Below are 14,350 nucleotides of genomic sequence, written 5' to 3'. Positions count from 1 at the left end.
AATGGAATTATTGGTACTTGCTACAACATTGGTGAATATCAAAAGTGTTAAGCTACGTGAAAAATGCCAGACTCAAAAGGGTACACAGTGTGTGATTCTATTTATCTGACATTCAACAAAAGAGAAAAATTACAGTAATGGGAAACATCAGTTGTTGCCAGGGATTAGGGGTAGTGATAGGAGATTGATAACAGAGGGTTCTGCATCTTGGTTGTGGTTGTTTGATGATTCACGCTTTTTTTTTTTTTTTTTTGATTCACGCTTTAAAAAGCGCTGCTGCTCACGGAGTGCCTGGATGGCTCTGTTGGTTAAGCGCCTGATTATAGATTCTGGCTCAGGTCATGATCTCGTGGTTTTTCTAATTTAACCTTTCGTCGGGCTCTGTGCTGACAGTGTGGAGCCTGTTTGGGATTCACTCTCTCCTCTATCTCTTTCTCTTCCCTGCTCTCTCTCCCTCAAAATAAATAAACATTAAAAAAAATCTCTGCTGCTTGGTTTATATCCCATACAGTTAAATCAGAATGAAGATGAGAGCCTTAAAGCCTGGCTTTGGGAACTGCTGGTTTTAGCTCATACTTGAATCTTTGAATTCCTTATTCCTAGTTTAGAAGATTACTTTATCTAGAAAATGTTGCATCATTTTTACTTTTGCAAAGATGAATTCAGTAATCCAGTGAGACTTCGTTTGTTCAGTTTTTATTGGCTTAAATAGTTGGTAAGTTAATACATAATCCAGTTTAAAAAACACATAAAAATGGAAAAGCTCTCTTGTTTTGTATGCTAATGACAAGGGGAAAAACCACACTGAGTTTATCTCCATTGAAACAATTGATAGTACAGATTTCTTTATCCCAGAATCACACTTGTGGAATATTGAATTATTTTCTAATTAAGTCGACAGCCAGAATTATGTTCATGTGTGGATTATATGTAAAAGCTCTTGAAATGGCACAGAAAACAATCTAAAAGCCCAAGTATAGTATTAAGTAACATGTTAAATTGGTCAAGTTCAGTATCCACTAAAATGTTTCAGTAACTTCACAGCTAAGTATGCAGTGCAAGCTCCTTACCCCAGGTTATGAAGAGTTCTGCAGTTGAAACTGTGGCTGAAAGCTATAAAAGTTGGAAAACTCCTACACTGAGAGTTAAATAAAATTGATTTTTAGGGGTGCCTGGGTGGCTCTGTTGGTTGAATGTCTGACTTCAGCTCAGGTCATGATCTCATGGTTTGGGAGTTCGAGCCCTGGATTGGGCTTGCTGTTGTCAGTGCAGGGCCTGCTTGGGAACCTCTGGCTCCCTCTCTCTTTGCTCCTCCCCACTAATATATTCTCTCTCTCTCAAACATTTCAAAAAATTTGCTTTTTAATGTCCAATTTAGTTATCAACAAATTTATGGTAGTCTTAAAATGCTCTTTTTTTTCTTCCCCCCCCCCCCCCCCCCCAGAGAGCGAACAAGTGAGCAGGGGAGGGGGCAGAGGGGGAGAGATAGAATCTTTATTTTTTTATTTTTTTATTTTTTAAGTTTATTTTGAGAGAAGGTGCAAACTTGGGAGGGGCAGAGAGAGACTCCAAAGCCGGCTGTCCCTGTGAGTGCAGAGCCTGATGCAGGGCTTGAAACTCCTGAACTGTGAGATCATGACCTGAGGGGAAGTCTGACACTTAACCGACTGAGCCACCCAGGCCCCCGATGGGGGGGGGGGGGGGGAAGAAAACCCAAATGGGGGAGGGGCAGAGAGAGAGGGAGGCTGAGAATCCGAAACAGGCTCTAAGCTGACAGTGCAGATCCCAGTGTGGGGCTCAAACCTACAAACAGCAAGATTGTGACCTGAGCTGAAGTCAGATGCTTTATGGATTGAGCCACCCAGGTGCCCTCATGTTAACATTTTTAATCAATTTTTATTGAGATGATTGTATGTTTAGTGCATTTGGAAGAAAAATACCGAATGGGGCGCCTGACTGGCTCAGTTGGTTAAGCATCCAACTTTGCCTCAGGTCATGATCTCACAGTTTGTGAGTTTGAGCCCTGTGTTGGGCTTTGTGCTGACAGCTCGGAGCCTGGAGCTTGCTTCAGATTCTGTGTCTCCCTCTCTTCTCTGCCCCATCCCCACTCATGCTCTGTCTTAAAAAGTAAATTTAAAAAAATTAAAAAAAAATACCTAATGGTCCCATGTACTTTGTCTAATTTCTCCCAGGGGTAACAGCTTGGAAATGATAGCGCAATATCACAAGATGAGATTAATATTGATTTTAATCTGTAGATCTTATACAGATTTCTTGAGTTTTACTGGTGCTCGTGTGAGTAATTTTCTGTAATTTCATTATATGTATATATTTGTGTATTTACCACCACAGTCAAGATCCTTAACAGTTCATCACCACAGTAGTTCCCCTTTTATAATCACACCCCTTCCCTATCCCTAACTCCTGTTCTCCATTTTTGTTATTTTGTTATTTCAAGAATGTCACATAAATGACAGTGTACAATCAGATATAACCTTTTGGATAGGTTCGTTTATCTGCTACCACAGTCAAGATACAGAATCATGTGAACTTTTAAAAACTACTTATATAAACAGCTGTCTTGTTTATTCTTTAAAAAACTGAATGGTCTCATTATAATTTCTTCTAATTTGTTGAGGATTCACATTTATTAAAGATTGGGCAGTGAAGAAAAAGAGATCATGATGATGCTTTTGTTACTGGCCTTGTTTACCACTCATGTAGGTCCCCTCAAAGTTCTGGGACTTTGTAGGTATCAGATCTCATTTAGGGTAGACTCTTCATCCCAGGACATATTTACTGGTTTGGCTATCGATAGTCTTAAAAATTTTTTTAAGTTTATTTATTTATTTTGAGAGAGCATGAGTGGGGTAGAGAAAGAGGAATTCTAAGCATGCTTACATGGTCAGCACAAAGCCTGACATAGGGCTCAAAATCACAAAACTTCGAGATCATGTCCTGAGTTGAAATCAAGAGTCAGACGCTTAACCAGCTGAGCCACCCAGGTGCCCCTGGAGATCAATAATCTTAAAATAGAGGTTTCCAGGCTAAGGTTCTGACAGTGGAATCCAGGTTTGTGTTAATCATGTGGGGATCTTAAAACCTTTTATTATTTTTAAAAGTTCCATACTTATTGTACTTGCTATCCTAGCTCTTTAATGCATAGATAATTTGCTCTTGGTTAGAATTATTTCATCTCAGTTTGGGAAAACAAGCTTTTTTTTTGTGATCAGAAGCTCTGATTACTGGTTGACATGGTAAGAATTACTTGATTTGATTATTGGACCAAATTCTGCCATAGCTACTGTAGTCAGGCACAATACCTACTTACAAACTGTCAGTCTTTTGATAGCAGTGTGTGTGTGTGTGTGTGTGTGTGTGTGTCTTTTGAACCTGTCAGGTAGTTAGTGCTCACTGATAAATTCTTGAAATGAATTGAATTTCTCATTATGCTTCCCTTTGCCATGGGGATTTTTCAACTGTTTCAGCAATTTCTTTTTTTTTTTTTTTTTTTAATTTTTTTTTTCAACATTTATTTATTTTTGGGACAGAGAGAGACAGAGCATGAACGGGGGAGGGACAGAGAGAGAGGGAGACACAGAATCGGAAGCAGGCTCCAGGCTCTGAGCCATCAGCCCAGAGCCTGACGCGGGGCTCGAACTCACGGACCGTGAGATCGTGACCTGGCTGAAGTCGGACGCTTAACCGACTGCGCCACCCAGGCGCCCCCAGCAATTTCTAAATGTGTGTGTATTCATGGCTGGGAACTGCCTCAGTACATTTGGTAGTGCCTGCTCATTACCCTATATTAATTTTTCTATCTAATTTCCAACTTAAGTCTTACCCTTACTAATGAATACCTTCCTGTTCTTTCTCTTCATTGTACTATTTGTTTCATAATTTTTGAGGCTTTGTTAGCATTCATGTACAGTTTTTGTTACTTTATTTGGAGGCTTAGGTTTAATAAAATGAGTTCTTGTTTAGCACAGTCCTACAATGTGAAATTTGTAATGACTGTTATTGAAGGAAAGCACTTACGGTTTTTTTCTATTCACTTTTCTATCTTCAGGTATAATTTTGGTATAATTGCCACATGATGAAGCTTACAAAACCTGTTACTTTGTGTCAGTTGCGACAAGAACCATAATTATAATGCTGGTATAGACTTGTGTGCACAAACAGTGGAGAACTAAGTCTGGATATTCCACTTTGTTCAACAGACTAGTCACTGTGTTGGCTAACAAAATAGTAGATTTCATTTAAAATAGTATCTTTGAGCAAAAAGAATCTTGGAAGTTATGTCCATTAACTTCCTTGTCCAGGTTGAGAAAACATAGGCAGAGAAGTTGAGTGGTTTGCTTATTTTTGGGGAGTAGTTGAAAGCTTGAAGGCTAAGAATATGCTGCAAACTCTTGTGAACTCAGGAGTCTTTGTATTTGCCAAAAATAGAGATGGGTCCAACCACCACAAGGTCTGAAATCTGTTCTCTGAATTTAGAAGTGATACTCAGTAAATCAGAATGATATGCTATATGTGGTGCAGGGTATAATATAAAGTAGGCACTTGATGAAATTTTGCTTATTGCTTGAAACATTGAAGGCTTGTGTGTACAATAAAGACATGATGAGTTCATTGTTTCATGTGGATTTTTTTTCCTTAGCCATTTGGTTTTCTTGTTAGTATATAGTGTTTAATAATCATACCCAAATTACTTGTCCTCTCTGTACCTTAGTTTATCTTTCTTGTCCCACCTTCCCTCCACACTAGATAGATGAACATGCTTTGGGGACAAACGTGAGTGTAGTTTAAGTTGTTAATGTAGCTTAAGTGAATAATAGAGTAAGTAGAAATCACAGTAATTATGAAGGATAAAGCTCTTATTTTCATTTTCTCCATTTGGTGGTATATAGTTCCTTGAAGTGTAGCCCCTAAAAATGTTTGTTTGTTTGTTTGTTTATTTGTTTTTAAAAATTTATTTTAGGTAGGTTCCATGCCTAGATTGGGGCTTGAACTCATGATCTTGAGATCAAGAGTTGGAGGCTCTACTGACTGAGCCAGCCAGACACCCCTAAAGATGTTCATTTGATTTTTATTTATTTTTGAGCTTTTTAAGACAATTTATTATTTTTTTTAGAGAGAGCACAAGCAGGGGAGAGGGGCAGAGGGAGCGAGAGAGAGAATCCTAAGCAGGCTCCCTGCTCAGCACGGAGCCCCAATGTGGGACTCCATCTGATGAACCTGATGTCATGACCTGAGTCGAAATCAAGAGAATATTTTTTCTGTTCAGATGTTAGTGTTGCTTGTATGAATATGTAAATACACAATGCTGAGAAACACGTTTTTGTGGTAGTTGTTTTGATCCTGAAATTAGATATACATACTTTCCACATTCATACGAAATAGGATAGTTTATTGCTCTTTTTACACTATTCCTAGGAAATTTGAAAGGACAAAAAAGATTAAAAATTAGAAAGAAAAAGAAAACTTTTTTTTTACAATTTTTTTTAATGTTTATTTATTTATTTTGAGTAAGAGTGAGAGCCCACAAGTCAGGGAGGGGCAGAGAGAGAGGGAGAGTGAATCCCAAGCAGACTCCGTGCTGTCAGCACAGAGCCTGATGTGGGGCTCGATTTCATGAACTTCAGGATCATGACCTGAGCCGAAATCAAGTGTCAGTCACTCAACTAACTGAGCCATCCAGATGCCCCCCAGATTTAAACATTTTTTTAGTTATTCTTGCATAAATAAAATGGGGTTTTATGATAAGCTTAATATTTTTATTTATTTTAAAAAAATGTTTATTTTGGGGGGCACCTGGGTGAATCACTTAAGTGTCTGACTTTGGCTCAGGTCATGATCTCGTGGCTCCTGAGTTCAAGCCCTGAGTCAGGTGCTCTGCTGACAGCTCAGAGCCTAGAGCCTCCTTCTGACTCTGTGTCTACTTCTCTCTCTGCCCCTCCCCTGCTTGCACTCTGTCTCTCTTCCTTTCTCAAAAATACATAAACATTAAATTTTTTTTTAATGTTTTTATTTATTTTTGAGACAGAGAGCTGGGGAGGAGCAGAGAGTGGGGGAGACACAGAATCCGAAGCCAGGCTCTGAGCTGTCAGCACAGAGCCCGACGTGGGGCTCAAACTCACAGACTGTGAGATCATGACCTGAGGCGAAGTCGGATGCTCAACCGACTGAGCCACCCAGGTGCCCCCATAAACATTAAACAAAAAGAATTTTTTTTTCCAATGGAAAAGAGTGTGTGAGCAGGGGAGGGGCTGAAAGGGAGGCAGACAGAGAATTTGAAGCTGGCTCTGTGCTGACAGCAGAGAGCTCAACATGGGGCTCGAACCCATGAACTGTGAGATCATGACCTGAGATGAAGTCGGATGCTTAGCCACTTGAGCCACCCTAGTGCCCTGAAAACTTCATATATATACATATATATATATATATATATATATATATATATATATATATATGTATATATATATACACACACATATTTTTAAAATTAATTATTATATATTTTTTTGAGAGAACACAAGTTGGGGAGGGGCAGAGAGAGAGAGGCAGAGAATCTGCACTGTCAGCACAGAGACTGATGTGGGGCTCAAACCCACAAACTGTGAGGTCATGACCTGAGCCAAAGTCAGACTCTGAACTGACTGAGCTGTCCAGACGCCTCCTGAAAACTTCATTTTAACAATGTGAACAGTTCTCAGTGGTTCTACCCTACCCCCTACCTCACACATGCACAATACTCAGCACACACACCCCACACTGTTAAAAACTGTGGTTTTTTCCTTCTGTCAGCCTGAATTTTATAATAAATGCTTATTAGCACTTATTCTGTGAATTGACCTTTTTAAAATATATAACTGGTCTCTGCCATTAAATCCAATAGTTCATTTTGTAAATAGGTTGACTAAAAGCTAGAAATGATACTTATTTGAAAAAGGAAGAGAAGTGTAAAAAATAACTCATTTAAAAATATTTTCAAGCAGTGCTTAGTGCTGATGTTTGTAGTGAAAGTACTTTTTCCCTACCCTAGTGTCCTAGAACGAAAACTTCATCATGGCTACAGAGATTGGTTCTCCTCCTCGTTTTTTCCATATGCCAAGGTTCCAACACCAAGCACCTCGACAACTCTTTTATAAGCGACCTGATTTTGCCCAGCAGCAAGCAATGCAACAGCTTACTTTTGATGGAAAACGGATGAGGAAAGCAGTAAACCGAAAAACCATAGACTATAATCCATCTGTAATTAAGTATTTGGAGGTAAGTTAATGTGCTTCTGATGATCAAACTTTGTCTTTTTTTTAAAAAAGAAAGTTTTTAAAATACAGGGTTATAAGCATAGCTGTGTCCTTGGATTAATGGGATGGAGTGCAGTTCCAGAGTGCAGCTGGTCACCAGTACATTTTGACTCTTTGCATGTGTGAGTCTTCTCAAAAATTGTGAAATTTAAACTCTAATTTAGAAATATGCCTTGTTCTAAAGTTCATAGCAAATCTCAGAAAATGGTACTTTAATCCCTAGGCCAGCCTTAAGACACTTGTTAAACCCATGTACATATGAAATGTTGACACTACCAATATGAGGATATTCCTGTGAGAACACACGTTCAGAATAGCGGTTCTGCGTGTCTGAGGCTCTGGCGCAAGGCACAGGGACTCTTCAGGCCCTGCTGGTGGGTGGCACTCACAGGCAGGATAGGGGTCTGCAGAAACCTCTGTCTGATCTTTCTCCCTTTGAGTTCTTTATTTACTTGTCTTCACCAAGGAATTAGTCTCTGTGACTCGCTTTTGATTACTAACCCTATTACTTTGATCAGGTTTTGGTCTTCTCTGGCCTCCAATGAAGAAAATGTTTGCTTTTTCTTACCTGAGACCTGTTAAAGACCTGTTGGCATATTGGATATAATTAGTATGTTGCAGACATGAGAAAAAGATTCATTCAGAGGTGAAGACAGATTTAGGTTTTTCCAGGTAATTCAGTTGCAAAACTAGTCTAAGAGAGCTTGAGATGTCTTAAGACAACCAAGGGCAGGATACCAGAAATTGTTTTGTGCTGAGGATTTTGAAGAAATTGAAGACATCTGCCTATCTATCCCTTATTCTTTTTCCTTTTATTAAAGTACAGTGAGAATGGTCAGCAATATCTTGGATGATTGGTTGGGGATGAGGTGTAGTAAAGAGAGGAGGGAGATTCTAAGCAATGTAAGTAGGGTAAGAGCTCTCTCTCTCTCTCTCTCTCTTAATTTTTAATTTTTTTAAATGTTTATTTTTGAGAGAAGGGGAGAGACAGAATATGAGTCGGGGGGAGGGGCAGGGGGCGAGAGAAAGAGAGAGAGAGAGAGAGAGAGAGAGAGAGAGAGAGAGAATGAATCTGAAGCAGGCTCTGAGCTGTCAGCACAGTGCCCAACATGGGGCTCGAACTCACCAACCGTGAGGTCGTTACCTGAGCTAAAGTCAGACACAACTGACTGAGCCACCCAGGTGCCCCTGATTTTTAAAAAAAATTTTTCTGGGGCACCTGGGTTGCTCGGTTAAGCGTCCGACTCTTGGTTTTGGCTCAGGTCATGATTTCACACGTTGTGGGTTTGAGCCCCACGTCAGGCTCTGTGCTGGGAGCTCAGGGTCTCCTTGGGATTTCTCTCTCCCTCTCTCTCTGCCCTTTCCCCATTCATGCTCGTTCTTTCTCTCACACACACAAAAATAAACAAACATAGAAAAAAATTTTTTTTCTGTGTTCGAGAGAGAGAAGGAGTGCTGTGTGCACATGAGTGGCAGAAGTGCAGAGAGAGGGGGAGAGAGAAAATCCTAAGCAGGCTCTGTGTTGTCAGTGCAGAGTCCAGGGTGTAGCTTAACCTCACCAACAGAGGTCATGACCTGAGCCAAAATCAAGATTCTGGTGCTTAACCCACTGAACCACTCAGGCACCCCTAGGATAAGATCTCTTTAAGATACCCACTGTTATCTTTGTGTTAGAACCTGTGAAAAGGTTTTAATCCTATTTTCTCCCCATTTGATAGCAGCTTACATTCTGTTAATGCTTACTTTAGTTTGAAACTGAGTATAATGCGCCATATGTTAATTAATTAATTTGTTTATTTCAAACAGAATAGAATATGGCAAAGAGACCAGAGAGACATGCGGGCAGTTCAGCCTGACGCAGGTTATTATAATGATGTGAGTATTAAGATGTGTCACACTAGTTTAATAAAACCTCTTTGCTTGGACATTTGAACCTAAAACTATGTGACCTCAAATGCAACATGGAATTTTCTTTTTACGGATTTATAATTAAAACAAAAGATTCCTAAAGAGATAATATAACATGTATGTACTCCATTGGTTTTTATCTCAATTAAAATTTTTCTTGTACTCTAATGGTGGGTGAACTTTTTATTTGGGGCTTAAAGCCATGTCTAACAAAAGACTGCACTACCTCAAAGTCTGTGGAATACAAAAGCTAATTTTAAATTTGGCTTATTGTGAAACATGTTTTTATTATGTTGACCTTGAGAGGTAATTGGTGAAATCTGGTACTTGATTTTTTTGTTTGTTTATTAATAATGGGCATTTAACTGTCCTGTGTCTCAGTTTTTTACATTTAATTAATACTGACTGATTATTATCTATAATAATAGTTTTTTGAAAGTCCTGTATAGTCTTGAATTTGTCTTTACATGTTGAAATAATTACCTTGCTCTGTCCCTGGTTTATGCTCTGTGCATAATCAGGAGCTCTTTAAAACCCAATTTTCTCTTTTTGTAGCTGGTCCCACCTATAGGGATGTTGAATAATCCTATGAATGCAGTAACAACAAAATTTGTTCGAACATCAACAAATAAAGTAAAGTGTCCCGTATTTGTTGTTAGGGTAAGTATTCTTTTGGATGTTTTTTGGAAAAGTTAATCCTGAGTTAATCTGTACATATACTTAACAGGACAGAGAAAATTAAATTATTTTAAATATATATCTGGTATGAACATTAGTGTGTTGCTAATAAATCTTTTGAAATACCTAGTCACTTACCCACTATAGTGACATTGAGTAAGATACTGCTTTTGGATTGTTCTTCATGTTACAATTTCCATAGAATTCTTTGCGCAGGCCATGGATCTATATTGCAGCAGGTCTCGGACTTGCTCTTGAATAGGGATGCTTTTGTTGCTGTTTAGAAAGTGCATCTCAGGGTTAATGAAGACTGTTAGGTGTCACTAGTAAGGAAAACACCTGAGAAGAGCTAAAGACCAATGGTCAACCATAAATATTAGCTCCATTAAGGTACATAGTAGGTACTCCATACATTTGCATGAAATTAAAAAATGTATATTTAAAAAAAAATTTTTTTTTTAATGTTTATTTATTTTTGAGACAGAGAGAGACAGAGCATGAATGGGGGAGGGTCAGAGAGAGGGAGACACAGAATCTGAAACAGGCTCCAGGCTCTGAGCTGTCAGCAGAGAGCCCGACGCGGGGCTCGAACTAACGGACCGTGAGATCATGACCTGAGCCGAAGTCGGACGCTTAACCGACTGAGCCACCCAGGCGCCCCTTAACATTCTTTTTCTTAATGTTTATTTAGTTTTTTTCAGGCACACACACACACACACACACACACACACACACACACACACACAGAACATGAGCAGGGGAGGGGCAGAGAGGGAGGGACACACAGAATCTAAAGCAGGCTGCAGGCTCTGACCTGTCAGCACAGACCCCGATGCAGGGCTCGAAATCACAAACTGTGAGATCATGACCTGAGCCAAAGTCAGACACTTAACTGATGGAGCCACCCAGCCTCCCCAGAACATCTTTTGAAATGAATAAAATCTGAGCGTTTTGCATCACAGTACAGAAGGGTAAAACTTTATTTGTTGGAGTTCATTAGATAAATTTCTTATATGGTGATCAAACTGTAAGATCTTAGGAGACACTTGCACATAGTGGAGGCAGAGTCCAAATTATAAGAAATTAAAACATAAAAACAGGGTCCTGTGCCTATATAGTTGGTTGCCTGTAGTATTTACTTGGTTACAATCCATAGCAGATAACAGGAACTAGGAAAGTAGGAAGATTTTATTCATAATAGTCAAAGTCGTGATGTGCAGGTAAGCAGTAAAAAGCCAGGTTTACCAAGTAGTCTTTAAAAAAAAAAATTTTTTTTTAATCTATTTGAGAGAGAGTGCACGTGAAAGTCGGGGAAGCACAGAGAGGGTGGGGGGAGAGAGAATCCCAAGCAGGCTCTGTGCTGTCAGCACAGAAGCCAATGTGGGGCTTGAACTTGGAAACAGTGAGATCATGATCTGAGCCGGAACTAAGAGTCAGACACTCAACCAACTGAGCCACCCAGGTGCCCCTTATTTTTAAAAAATTTTTGTTTATTTTGAGAGAGCGCGCAAGCAGGGGAGGGGTAGAGAGAGAAGGAGAGAGAAAGAATCCCAAGCAGGTTCTGAGCTGTCAGTGGGGAGCCCTATGTGGGGCTTGAACTCACAAACTGTGAAATTGTTGACCTGAGCCGAAACCAAGAGTTAACACTTAACTGACTGAGCCACCCAGGCACCCCCCCAAATAGTCTTTATGTGTCTCATCCTGCTATTCTGATAAGCACACTTCCAGTTTTCAAGTATGTGTTACAATTTTTAGTTTGGAAAATGCAGTTGTTGTATTTTCATTTCACGTATTTACATTGTCTAAGGAAAATTAGTGTGTAATCTGTCATGGAAACTTGAAAATAAAAAGTTGAGAAAAAAATGTTGTGTTTTGAATTGATAAGCATATGTCACAGATTTCCTTCAGTATACAAATAATGGCATTAAAATATTGCTGTAGTGTTAGTCATGAGTGTTGTATTACATGTTTTGGAAAGTAGATCACTATAAGACTGCTTGATACTGTGAACAGAGGAGAGCTTTTTAAAGTACATTTAGTTGCCAGGAAAAGTTTGATAGCCTTGATGTCCTTAAATTAGCTTTTTTCATAAAACACCACTAACTTTTCTGCTTGAATTGGTCCACTAGCAGATGTAATTCTTTTTTTTTTGTGACTGACCATTTTATTTGTTAGCCTGCCTTGTATCCTAGAAAAATGTGGTCTTTGCAAATTTTGTTTTTAAAGGTTCTTTAATGTATGTAGGTATATGTAACTTAACCAGGTACTTATAATATATTTACCATTATTAATTTAGTTTATGGGCTAAAGTGCTAGAGCTTTCCCTGCACTGTGTTAACATTTTTTTTTTTTTTCTGACAAAGTACTTATAAATCTGAACTACGATTCAGTGAAAGTATTGTCTATTTAATGGTGATTATTGGATATTTTATAAATCCTTTCTAAGTGCTTTAAAAATTAACTAGATTGAGGAATTGTGACCTTGGATAACCTGTCTTCTTTTTCTTTCCTAGTGGACTCCAGAAGGAAGACGTTTGGTCACTGGAGCTTCTAGTGGAGAGTTCACTTTGTGGAATGGACTCACCTTCAATTTTGAAACAATATTACAGGTAACAGTAATCATCAGACTGTAGCATCTTCCTGTGGTCCTGTAACGAACTGGAGATACAGTTACTTTGTTGGCGTTTTAAACTTGAAATTGGACAAGTAATTGTTGTGAGTTGATGTCTGCTCCTGTAAAGCCTTCTGTCATACATTCTTTTATATAATGTTTAAACTGTTTTATGTTTTCACAGGCTCATGATAGCCCAGTGAGGGCCATGACTTGGTCACATAATGACATGTGGATGTTGACAGCAGACCATGGAGGATATGTGAAATATTGGCAGTCGAACATGAACAACGTCAAGATGTTCCAGGCACATAAGGAGGCGATTAGAGAGGCCAGGTTTATACACAATATACCATTTTCTGTAGTCCCTATTGTCATGGTTAAATTATTCTCTAAGTGTATTCTGGGTGCAGAGATGCATGGGCTCTGTCAGATTCTGGGATACTTTCTGCACCCTATAAACACAATATTTTTCTTTGTTTTCACACATTCACCATTTTGCTGGCACTTTTCTGAAGTAGTGTTGTCCCGGTATCAGCCTTTGCAATATGTTAGAGATGTATTGTCTGCCGCATTTTGCACTGGTTTTCTCTTTTCATTTATGGTTAATAATGTGTATACGTTATTCCTTTTTATTACCTACTGTGTAAGATAAGAATCTTTCATTCCAAATAAAGAATTCAGTCTTTAATTATACAACTGAATAAAATCTAAAGCCTACAGAAAACACCTTCAGAGTTCACACAAAATACAAGAAAAAAAGGCTTAAGTGAAGACCTGGTTGGCTTGGTTATGCCACGACTTCAAAAGGAAAGTGTAGTAGGACTAAAAACTCACAAGTGACCCTGGATGTGGCAAACGTTAATGGAGTAATGAATGGGTTCTTCAAGCTTTGAAACTGTAAGCAGACCATTGTCAAGAGGACTCTAGGACTTTTTCTTCTGATTCACTGTTGAGAACATCAGTTATGCAAATGTATAATAATAAGTGGAGTTTAAAGTATTTTCAGTGAGTTGTATATTTTTACATATCAATGAGATATGCATAGTAAAACTGGAAAACAAAGTTTCAAAAACAAGCCTGACGAATTGCTGCAGCCTCAGAATAAAGCTAAGCAGCATTCTTTACGGTCGTACCGCCCATGTGTGGGAGGAGGTTGACATCTTTATAGAAACATCATCCGCTGCAGTCACTTGTTTCTACGTTCAGAGCCTTAACAAAAATTGTTGGACTGACATGCTTCTGCAAAGACTGTGCTGTAGTGTCCTGCCCATACATTGAGTTTTCACAGTTGGTTCTTTGTTAGTCACAGGACCCAAAAGTTCAAGGAAGTTCTTAGAGGTAGATGAGAAACGTGATGGTCTTTCATGGCAAGGAGGTAAAGATGGCAAAATCCTTTGCAGGAGATTACCTTTGGCTTCAAACACAGTCTGAAGGTCCCTGTGTTAAAGTTTTCCCTAAAAGGAGCAACATTCATGGAATAGCTTGCCAGGGAGAAGGTGTGAAAGTTTTCCACAGACCTTGCAAATAAACGAGAAACATTGTATGTAGTGATGTTTAGCCACGAGTTTTAAAGAGCCTGTCCAAAATTTTCAGCTCATCATGTCATGAAGTGTCCCAGGCAGAAGAAGCTGATGCTAATTTTTGGAGCGGTATTCCTAATGTGATTTAACAGCGTGTTTGTAGGAATATTGCAAAAACAGATTTCATTTAGTTTCTACACTTAAATGAGCTTCACGTTTTCTGTTGGTATGACAGGAAATACTCTACTGTGGGGAGTGTGGGAAGCATCAGTGCCAATAATACACTGGTAAAGGTCTCTGAATATCAATGATTGAAAACT

General features: G+C 38.9%; 1 protein-coding gene across 8 annotated transcripts in view; it reads left to right on the top strand.

Moving 5' to 3' along the window:
• Positions 1–14,350, top strand: part of WDR33 (WD repeat domain 33) — a 105,303-nt gene that overhangs the window by 28,811 nt on the left and 62,142 nt on the right. For all 8 annotated transcript variants that reach the window (XM_058715642.1, XM_058715640.1, XM_058715643.1 and 5 more), the window contains exons 2-6: positions 7,046–7,272; positions 9,117–9,185; positions 9,774–9,878; positions 12,410–12,505; positions 12,692–12,843. In XM_058715642.1, coding sequence (XP_058571625.1) covers positions 7,069–7,272; positions 9,117–9,185; positions 9,774–9,878; positions 12,410–12,505; positions 12,692–12,843 — 626 coding nt within the window. In that variant the 5' untranslated portion in view covers positions 7,046–7,068. The remainder of the gene's footprint in view (positions 1–7,045; positions 7,273–9,116; positions 9,186–9,773; positions 9,879–12,409; positions 12,506–12,691; positions 12,844–14,350) is intronic.

The sequence above is a fragment of the Neofelis nebulosa genome, chromosome 2, assembly GCF_028018385.1.
Source record: "Neofelis nebulosa isolate mNeoNeb1 chromosome 2, mNeoNeb1.pri, whole genome shotgun sequence".
NCBI classification, from domain to species: domain Eukaryota; kingdom Metazoa; phylum Chordata; class Mammalia; order Carnivora; family Felidae; genus Neofelis; species Neofelis nebulosa.
Note: the sequence above shows the minus strand (reverse complement) of the source record. Positions and strands in the feature narration are given on the sequence as shown.